This window comes from Elaeis guineensis, chromosome 11 (genome assembly GCF_000442705.2).
Source record: "Elaeis guineensis isolate ETL-2024a chromosome 11, EG11, whole genome shotgun sequence".
Lineage (NCBI taxonomy): Eukaryota > Viridiplantae > Streptophyta > Magnoliopsida > Arecales > Arecaceae > Elaeis > Elaeis guineensis.
In genome coordinates this window covers 119,659,224-119,669,314 of record NC_026003.2, presented here as the reverse complement: position 1 = coordinate 119,669,314, position 10,091 = coordinate 119,659,224, and the positions used below count along the sequence as shown (strand labels likewise).

At 38.8% G+C, this 10,091-nt stretch overlaps 2 protein-coding genes across 2 annotated transcripts; one reads left to right on the top strand and one right to left on the bottom strand.

The window, feature by feature from the left end:
• Nucleotides 1-634: 634 nt before the first annotated feature.
• LOC105053795 (SKP1-like protein 12) lies at nt 635-1,849 on the top strand. The gene is made up of 2 exons (XM_010935083.4): nt 635-790; nt 1,070-1,849. Exon 2 carries the CDS (start codon nt 1,137-1,139, stop codon nt 1,635-1,637), a length of 501 nt encoding a protein of 166 aa, XP_010933385.1. The 5' UTR covers nt 635-790; nt 1,070-1,136; the 3' UTR covers nt 1,638-1,849.
• Nucleotides 1,850-3,080: 1,231 nt separating this feature from the next.
• On the bottom strand, nt 3,081-8,953 carry LOC105053796 (uncharacterized). The gene is made up of 2 exons (XM_010935085.4): nt 8,401-8,953; nt 3,081-3,361 (listed from the first exon to the last, which is right to left on the bottom strand). The coding sequence occupies exon 1, from the start codon at nt 8,896-8,898 to the stop codon at nt 8,446-8,448; it is 453 nt and encodes a 150-aa protein (XP_010933387.1). The 5' UTR covers nt 8,899-8,953; the 3' UTR covers nt 3,081-3,361; nt 8,401-8,445.
• Nucleotides 8,954-10,091: the final 1,138 nt, after the last annotated feature.

Genomic DNA, 10,091 nt, shown 5'->3' with positions numbered 1-10,091 from the left:
AGACTTGCACATTTAGATACAATTCTGCACCGGATAAATATGAATGAAAACTTACTATTGAAAAGATTATCTCCATATCATCATCATTGGTGATCAAAATAACTTCATACTTGATTATTGATGATTGTACAACTTATACATATCTATATATTATTATTATTTTATTTCATTTCTATCCATATAAAAAGGCTTTGCAAAATTTATCCTCCAACATATTCCACGCTGAAATAAAGAAATACAAATAAGCGGAACAATCAAAGAAAGAAAACACCTACTACGACGTTCAGTGCACTTTGAATGGATAATGCTACATTTATATGGTATAATATTTGTCAACTTCAATACAGAAGATATGTATAATAAAATCCAAATCTATTGTTGATATTTGTCATTTTGCTATCAAAAGGCGTTGGTCAGCTCCATCTATATTACCCTTGATCCTCATCACCTCAAATCAAACACCTACAAGTCCAGACTAATAAATCAATCTAGCACTCGATTTATCAGTCTACATGGGACAATGACGTTATGGAATTTTTTTTTTTTTGGTAAAAATATTTTGGACCTTTGAGTTTAAAATTTAAACTCACGGATTTTCGCGGACCCAACGGAAAACCCGGCCCGCTGCTGATTGCGACGAAACCCTTTCCTCCAAGGATTTGTTTTGTTAATCCTTTTTCCTGTGAGACCGAAAGAGCGACAGCTCCGCTATTTAAACACCTCCGACCTATCGCTTCTCTCTCGTTCTTCGTCTGCTCCGGTCTCTCCAGAGTTCCGGTGTCCCATAAGAGTAAGAACTCCATCTCCATGCTTCTCTTTTTTTTTTTTTTTTAACCTCAAACATAAGATTTTTATTGGATTTTATCATCGAGTTTTCTGTTCTCGATCATGTTAATCTATGTTTACTTTGATGAATTCCATGGACTGCAAGTTCGATTTTTTCTATCGTTTCGAAACCCTAGAATCGCCCTGTAATCTTCAATCGAATCCAATATTTTCTTTTCTTTTTTTTTTTTTTCTTCAACAAAGAACGGGCTTTAAACCTCAAGACTTCAATCGAATCCTTTAGGGTTTTTGCTAATTGGAGATCTAATTGGACCGATCCATCCCGGTTGGAGTTCAAGAATTCATCAACCATGTCTTCCGAAGAGAGCGCCATCGAGGCGGCCCCGGAGACCAGCAAGAAGGTGGAGGCCCCAAAGGTCGTGGTGCTCCAGAGCTATGACGGCGAGGAATTTGAGGTCGACTTGGTCGTGGCGAGCCAGTCGGAGACGATCAAGAACATGATCGAGGACGGGTGCGTGGAGCGCAGCGTGCCCCTCCCCAACGTGGAGGGCTCGGTGCTCGCCAAGGTGGTGGAGTACTGGAAGCGTCACGTCGAGGGTGGGAAGGAGGAGGAGCTCAAGAAGTGGGACAAGGAGTTCGTCGAAGCGGAGAAGCAGGAGGTGTTGGAGATTATGGTGGCGGCCCACTACCTCAACTCCCAGCCGCTGTTCGACCTCTGCTGCCAGGCGGTGGCGAACACCATCAGCGACATGACGGTCGAGGATGTACGGGAATACTTTGGGATTGAGAACGACTTGACCCCCGAAGAGGAGAGGAGGATAAAGGATGTGAATCGCTGGGTCTTTGACTGATTGGTTCTGAATTGCTGTTAGTTTCTGATTGAAGTCTTTTCTTCTTTCTTTGGAACTTTATGGTTTTGTAATTGCTTGCTTCACTTCCTTGGACTGCTTATCGCAGGATCCTCTACGGAACCATTGAAGTGAAGATATATATACAATATCTATTTATTGATTTAGCTTTTGAAGGAATTAATGAAGTGGGTAGGAAGAAACAGGTTTAAGTTCTTGTGCTGTCAAATGTTCTTTAGATTATACTATTAAATCAACTGGCGCAGGTCAGAATTTTGATTTACCGTAAGGAGAAATAAGATATTGGAGTTCCAACTCTGGTTTCCAGTTTTAAAAAACAGATTGATTGCATGAATTTAATTTATCGGGATTGAGCTATGAAAATACTTGTACTGAAAGTAGATGTGTAGCTGCTGCTTCACTGGCACATCCTTCTGCAATGAACATGGGAGGTTATAGTATGGTTCATGTTGCATGATGTATTATGAGAAGGTGGAATAGTTTTTTTTTTTTTTTTTTTTTATATTGTGTTATTGGTTTATAGATCCATTATTTGTTTTCTTTATAATGTGAACTTTCTATTAGAGAGCAGTAAATTCAGTTATTACAACAGTAAATTCAATATTGGTAGAATTTTAGATGGCTTGTCATTGTAGCAGACATACATACGGTGGTTTTGAAAAAAAATACATAGTAGTTTTGGATTTGGAATACGTTTATTTCACCAAAAGGAACTAACTGATGTGGTATTCACTAATTTCACTGTTTAATTTGAGGAAGATTGACCCCCAGAGTTCTAATTTTATGTGTTAATGTTTTCATGAATCTGATAGTAATGCAGTCTAATCTGATGTGCTAGTTGCACTACTACAACTGGTCAATTTCAATACTGTAATTTTGTTTTGCATTAGATCAAGATGCAACCTTGGGATGCAAATAATTTTCTTGCCGTGCATTCTAATCTGACAAGCAATAAAGTGACATCCATGATACCCACAAATGAGCAAGTTATCGTGCAAAAAAAGGGGATGTTCTATAATTACGCTTTAAGCCATTAACAGCTCTGTTACTATGCATGATGTACATATAGTGAGGCTAGTAAGAGTCAGGCACGTACCCTCTGCGATTGCCAAATCTGGAACCATCAGTGACAAGCACACAAATGCACAACCGAGGAGACTATTAGCTGTTGTGGATAAATTTCCTGGACAACCTGACTCCCAACGGGGCAAATATGAACCAAGATTTGGCACCACTTTGGAATTTGAATACTTAAACTAGTTGCAGAGGACGACTAGTTGCAGAGGAATTTAAAGTAATATACAGGAAAATCTATAGCTAAAGACTTGCTTAAAAAGCATAATATCAGAATCAGAAAATTCGCTTAAATGTAGGAGACTAACCTGGTACCTCTTTAAAAATAGATAAGGATCAAATTAAGCAGTATTGGCAAACTAGATGTGAATATTATTATATTTTGTCCAGTGTAGGATAATAACTCCGAAATTCCAAAAGATACAGATGACAGATATTTAGCACATTACACATAAAAACACATGCGCTGGTTAAGCAAAAACTCTTGTTGCTGACATTTTGTTTGGGTCTCTTCTTCTGCTCCCCTTGCTCCAACATCAAAGCATGGATTCAACATGGTGAGTGGTACAAGTCATTGAGACTTCTCTGCTACAATTTTGCTGACTCAGCTGAATTTATCTTTGCTTTTCTTGCTGTCAACATCAAAGGGAATATAACATGTTTTCAGAAACAAAGAATTTGAGTTAGGCTACACATACAGCACAGAGTAAACTTAATAGTTAACAGCAACTGCCAACACTTACAATTAATGAGCTTAGAGGTAAGGAAACTGTTTGTATCACTCATCTGATGCACATGAAACTAAATCTTGTTTTATCAGAGATCCAGATATATTTTTGCTCCCATTTCTTCCCATTCAACTGATCTACTCTAGTCTTGCTTAATCAACAACCTTTTGAACCCTGAGTTATTCAATGACTCATATTCCAGAGTATATCTTTTAATTCCAGAGTATATCCTTTATTTCCATAATATAACTCTTAATGTCACAGGTCAACAATGTTACCTAGCCTTGATTGCATGAAATTAACAATGCAGTTAACCGGGAAAATCAAATGAGCTATACAGCCCAACACCCATTACAGGAATCAACTTTATTCTAATAATCACTACTCGCAATCTGCAATACCCAACTTCCTAATTTGTTTAATTTCATGATTCTGAATTGCAATGAAATGTCAACAATCACAAACAATTGTTGCTCCTTATATTGGATGGTGACAAGATACGGGCATCTATGTATCTTCTCGGTCTTCAGTGACCAATAAGATTGATGATTTGAGTTCTGAAATAGGAAATTCCACAGCCTATTATATGCCACCTGCCATTGTCCTCCATTAACCAAGCTAAAAATCTCTGGTTCATGTTACAAGAACTATACACCCAACATTTTTGCAAAGAAGAACATGAATTATGTTAAGCTAGCAGCTGTTAGCTTTAGCCAAGTGGTCAGCCATTGTTTTACATGATACAACTATAATAATGTAGTGCCATCATTAATGGAAAGGTAAGTAGTCTATCACATGGATTGGCAACTCTAGTACCTGGACTTGATGGTATCTAGCATGTTCCGTACACACCAGTCTTGACAAAACTGATAGGCCGAAGCGTCCAAGAATCTTGCATTACTTATGTAATCATATACGTAATTATGAAAAGCAGATGGCAAATGCAATTTTGTTGGTTTGACAAGATAGCATTGGAACATCCAGATGCACTTGTGCAAAATTCCATTATGAAATAGGCAGATAGAGGCAAAAAAAAGAAAGGGAATTGGAACATTAAAAACGAACTCTGCTCTGTTGACAATCATCCACAAGATATATCTAAAAGGAAAAAATGAAAGAGGTCTCACAGAAACAAAGAGTTTGATTGATTAAGTAAATATCAGCACATCTGTTCCACAAGGTGTACTAGATAGCTTTACATGGATGATAGGATATTCTGGATTAGGAAGGTAATGGAATCACTCTACTGTTGAGTAAACAGTGTATGAGGATTAACTACCCAAAAAACAGCTTTCAAGGATTTGGCACAGAGAGGCAAAATTAGTTTCAGAAGGATGAGGTAGCATTGGTTCAAACATGAGTAGAACCTTTGATGCATTTGTCACAACATTAATGTAACACCTGGCCCAATTGGGCTCAGAATCAGCCCACAGTTCAAAAAAAAAAAAAAAAAAAAAAAGGAACGGAAGAAGACTCTCTTCGGGAGTCTTCTTCTCCGATGAATCCTGATCGGAAAAGAGTTCTAGTACTCTTAAAACTCTAGGATCCTCTATAAATAAGCCTTCCCTCTCCCTCTCAAACCTCCACCGGCGATCTTCAAGCTTGATTCCTCCTCTTTTTCCCTTGGAAGCCACGGCACCCTCTTCTTGTGTTCGTCGGAAATTGAAGGTCGAAGAGGCCACCGGAGTTCAGGTGAGGGTTCAATCTTTCTTCCTCTCCCTCTTCTCTTTCTTTCCATGGTTTTAGACTCCTTGCCGGCCGTCGGGATCGCCGAAAATTCCATGAAACAAGAAATCCCTGTTCGGTCAGAACCCTTTCCTCTCTTTTCCGGCCACCGGCGCCGCCGGTTGCGGCGTCTCATCCCCGAGACCGGACCCTCATCTCTCTATCCCTCTTCCCTGAAGGTCTTGGCCGCCGGTGACCGGCCAATGATCGAAAAATAAAAAGAAAAGGGGCGGATCCCCTGTTTTTCGAGGAAAAAAAAAAAAGGAAAGCTTGCCGGCCGAACTCCATCGTTGGTCGGCTTCGCATGATCGGCCATCGTTGCCTGACCTCCGACGAAGCCACCCACCTCGTCAGAGCCCGGGTCACTAGAGGGGGGACCTCATGGTCTTCCCCTGTTTCGGCCCAAGGGAGGCCGCGGGAAAAAAAGGAAAAAGAAAGAAGAAGAAAGAAAAAGAGAAAAAGAAAAAGAAAAAGAAAAGGAAAAAGAGAAAAAGAAAAAGAAAACAAAACAAAACAAAAATAGAAAAAAAAAGAAGGAAAGAGAGAATTTTTCTCTCTCCTCTCCCTCCTTTCTCTCTCTTTCCTCTCTCCTCTCTCTACCTTCTCTCTCCATTTTCTCTCTCTAGATTCTCTCCCTATTTTCTCTCTCTAGACCTTTCTCTCTCTTTATGAATTTTATCTCTCTAAGGTCTTTCTACTCTCTCTCTGATTGCATCACAGACCCTAGGATAAATTTGAAATAAAAATATGATGATTTGAGATTGCTCCGAAATTCATGCAGTAGATCTGATCCCAGCTCGATCTTATTCGAAATTTATAATATTTGATTCATATTGAGTCACCTTGATTGGACCTCTGATGATCTCAATCATGATTATCTTATCTGAAGGATACGAAGATTCTCTCTCCACTTTCTCTCTCTACTTTCTCTCTCTAAAATTTTCTCTCTCTTCATGGATTTTTTCTCTCTAAAAGTCTTATGGATCAGTGGAGGATCCAGATACTTAGATAAATCCTAATTTTGATTAATCCTAAGAGAGGTCCTCAATTTGTGTTATTAGGATCGATTATCGGTAATTTTCTTCATATATGATTTTTATATTTGATCAAGGTCATGAAGAGATATGATTGTCTGCATAAGATATCGAGTGAAATATTTTGTTAAGAGAAATTCATAAATCAAAGAAGAACATTAATTTCTATACTTGGATCAGTCATCGGTAAAGGTAAGAATCCCTGTACATGATCACCATTATATATGTTATTTTACTGTTGGTTTTATCTCATTGATTTTGCATCATTGGATTTGAGATCGATGAATTTGTTATATCTGAGATACTGTTATTTATTTATGTGATTTTGAGCATGAGTATGTTATATCAATATATATGTATCAGTGATTGATGACATGATTACATGGGTATGACATATTTATTACACTGCAAAATTTGAATTGATTAATGAAGTCAAATATTATAATTTCATGAAAATGAAAAGAAAGAGAAATATGGTTTGGACTGGCCTTGTCATGTGGAATAGCCTGCCAGGAGCTTATACCTGGGACAGCTCCCACAGGCTTATATGTGGAAGAATCTGATCCGAAAAAGATCATGAATGATTTGATCCGAGAAAGATCATGGTCACTTTGATCCGAGAAAGATCATGAATATTTCGATCCGAGGAAGATCACAGAAATCGATCCGAATGAAAGATCGTCGCATGATCCTGGTAGTCCAAAGCCAAAGCCAAAAAGAAAAGGATTAAAGACGATATGATAATAGAAGAAAATAGAAAGATAAGACATGAAACAATCGTTGAATAAAATTGTTTCACTTATTAAATATGATAATGCATCTCTTTTGATAAAACAGATAATCTATAAATATTTGCAGTATTCTGGACAGTGAACATCGACTTTTATATTATTATATTGGTGTGATATGGAAATTCTTACTGGGCTGTAAAGCTCACACCCTTCATCTTTCTTTTTCTTTTCAGAGTTACAGGATGCTTATGATTGATTATGGCTTGGATTTATGGGTGAGCAGAAGGATAAATAGAGTGTCATAGTATCTGATCAGAGAATTGAAGAAATTTAAATTGTAATTATGCAAGATTTTATGAATTATTATTGAAATTAATTGTTATGGATGTTAAGGTTGTAATGTTTTATTATGGCCTTGCATATTCTTTAGGGCTTGCTCTAAGGAGTGTGCGGCCATCACGTATCCGACCCGGATATTGGGTTCGAGGCGTGACAGAATACTATTGGGAATGGAAGCAGTGTATCATAGGCATGATGCCAATCCAATTCTTAGAAGAACAAATATCACAAGTTTCTCGATGACAACAATTGTGAAATGAGGCTGGGAGCATGCATCCATAAATATTACAATAAACAACAGTTATTTTCCTTTTTTGACAGAAAGTACGGGCAGATTAAAAAAAATTCCTGTCATGTTCGCTGGACATGCTTTAAAAGTATGCTTAATCTTTTCCATAAAATGTTTTAGAACCAATGATGGCATCGGGGGATAACACTTGCTCTTTTGTGATTTGTATAGGAAACGGAATCGACATCTTGATGGATCTGGTGTCAAATAGGTGCTATGCCAGCAAATGATATCTTTTGACAGTACCATGGTGGAGAAAAGCCTGATCAATTGGTGATATACTTTCGAAAAGCCCCTGGGAACATCTTCTTGAACGATATAATGTGAAGTTGGTGTTCAACAGGATGTGGGATTACCTCAAGAACATGAGGGGAGGTCTTGGTTCAACTATTAAAGAAATCTTCCTCAAAGAGAACAAAATCATTTAAATTTAGCAATCACAGGTCCCTTTTCTTGCCCAACTGATGAAATGGAGAAAAATCATTATCATGGTGATATCTTCGCTATAGCCCTTTCTCAAACTCAGACTCTCTAATATCCATTATATCCTTCCAAAAATTGCAACTTATTGCCCTTCACATGATTAGCCAACCCTTACATCATCAATGCTACCAATCTTGAAGGCAAAATGCCTTCTAACACAATCCCTACCAATGCTTCACATCAATGCAAATCATGTTCCAAGGTAGTGCATTATTGTTAAAGAAAAAGAAATAAAAGCTGACTTATTTGAATCAATGAACATCCAAGGTCGTGGATGCATCAAGGTCAACAAAGAGCAAAATTCCATTACAATTGATCAAAGACTAGGATTTGATTTGTTACCTCAAGAAGGGAAGGGCGGAAGTCATTCAGTAGCGGGAATGGGGATCAATCATCACCGTAGGCACGGAATCGGTAGCGCTCCTCGTAGGGCCCGTCGAAGAAGAGGTCGGCCTCGAACCACTTGGGATAGCGGACGAGGTCGCCGGCAACGAAGCGCATGAAGCGGTCGCCGGACTTGGCGCCCTCCGGAACAACGCGGACCTCGCCGGAGACGATGTAGACCTGCTGGTCGACGTGCCAGTCCCAGGGTAGGCAGCAGCGGCCGGTCTTCCACGTCGACCACCGCTCGACGCTCAGCTCCTCCAGCCGCTCCTTGGACACCCTGCGCTCCACCCGCACGTTGTACACCTCCTCCAGCGGCCGCTCGAACCGCCCGTAAATCCCCTTCGACGGAGTTCCGCGTCCGCGCCGGATTCGCGGCAGCATCATGGTCCTGGCGGGAGGGCCAAGGGAGGTGGAAAAGCTGAGGGAACCGATGATGCCCGTGGCCGCCGGCATCTAGTTTTCCCTCTCCGTCGGTTCGGTCGGGCTAGATCTGACCCTTTATCGCCTTCGTTCAACATGGATATGAATATCTAACTATTCTATCTCTCTAAAAAATAAATATGCATTTATGTTATTTATTTTAAATAAGTAAAAGAGGTGGATATGTACGGATAAGCTTTTATCTGGTTAAAGCTATATAGCGCTTGGAGATGCGGCTGTTATTTTGTTAACAAACCTTATCATCTAATCCTCTTTACAAACTATCCATGGTTTGCATTCTTGCACGGCGGAGAATTGGAAAATAGTCCTCTCCCACAATCTCTCTCTTGCTGTGCATCTCAGGTCCCTAGTTTGTGAAGAACATCTAGAACTACACCGTTATACCTTGATCCTAACAGCGTTATACCTTGATCCTTTCCCACAATCTCTCTTTTACTGAGCGTAGTTTGTGAAGAGCATCTACAACTACACCGTTATATCTTGATCCTAACAGCGCATTTTTATAGGCTTTGCAGTCTTTCCTAGAGGGTAGCAAAAAGAAAACTTTGAGCGTGTTGTCACCAACGTTACAAATGAAAAACCACGTTGTTGCCACCATCAATTGCTCTGTTTTTCAGTGACATCAAATCTCTGTCTTCAATTTGATAACATGAGCATATTTTGTCCGCAATACTCTTCATGGAAATTTCATAAAATGAATGTTAGTACTCTGTTTATTTGGCAATAGCCGTTAGCTACACCAAAGGGCCTTCTTTCTCGTTTGATTGGTTGGGTGAGGTTTAAGGATTATCATATTTGAATGGTTTACAAGGTGCGGAAAAACAAGTGCCCGCATGTAAAATAAAGTCAGACAAAAGGATTGAAATAGAATGTTAACTTGGTGGACCATTGAGATTTGGCCGTAACATCAAAACATCAGAGGCTCATTGCATGCACCATATGAGAAATTCTTTATATACTACAGACGGTGTAGAAAATCCAACATAAAGAGCACCATCTTATTTAATTGATCTACGTGATCATTACTTTCAAAAATACATTTATTATCTATAATTTTATCTTTTAATTTAAAATTTTGAATGACAAAAATACATATACTTTTTAAAAAAATTTATGATATCTTATATCCATATTATAACTTCTTGCACGATATTATGATATCTTATGCATAAAAAAAATCATAATTTGATATAAAATATCATAAT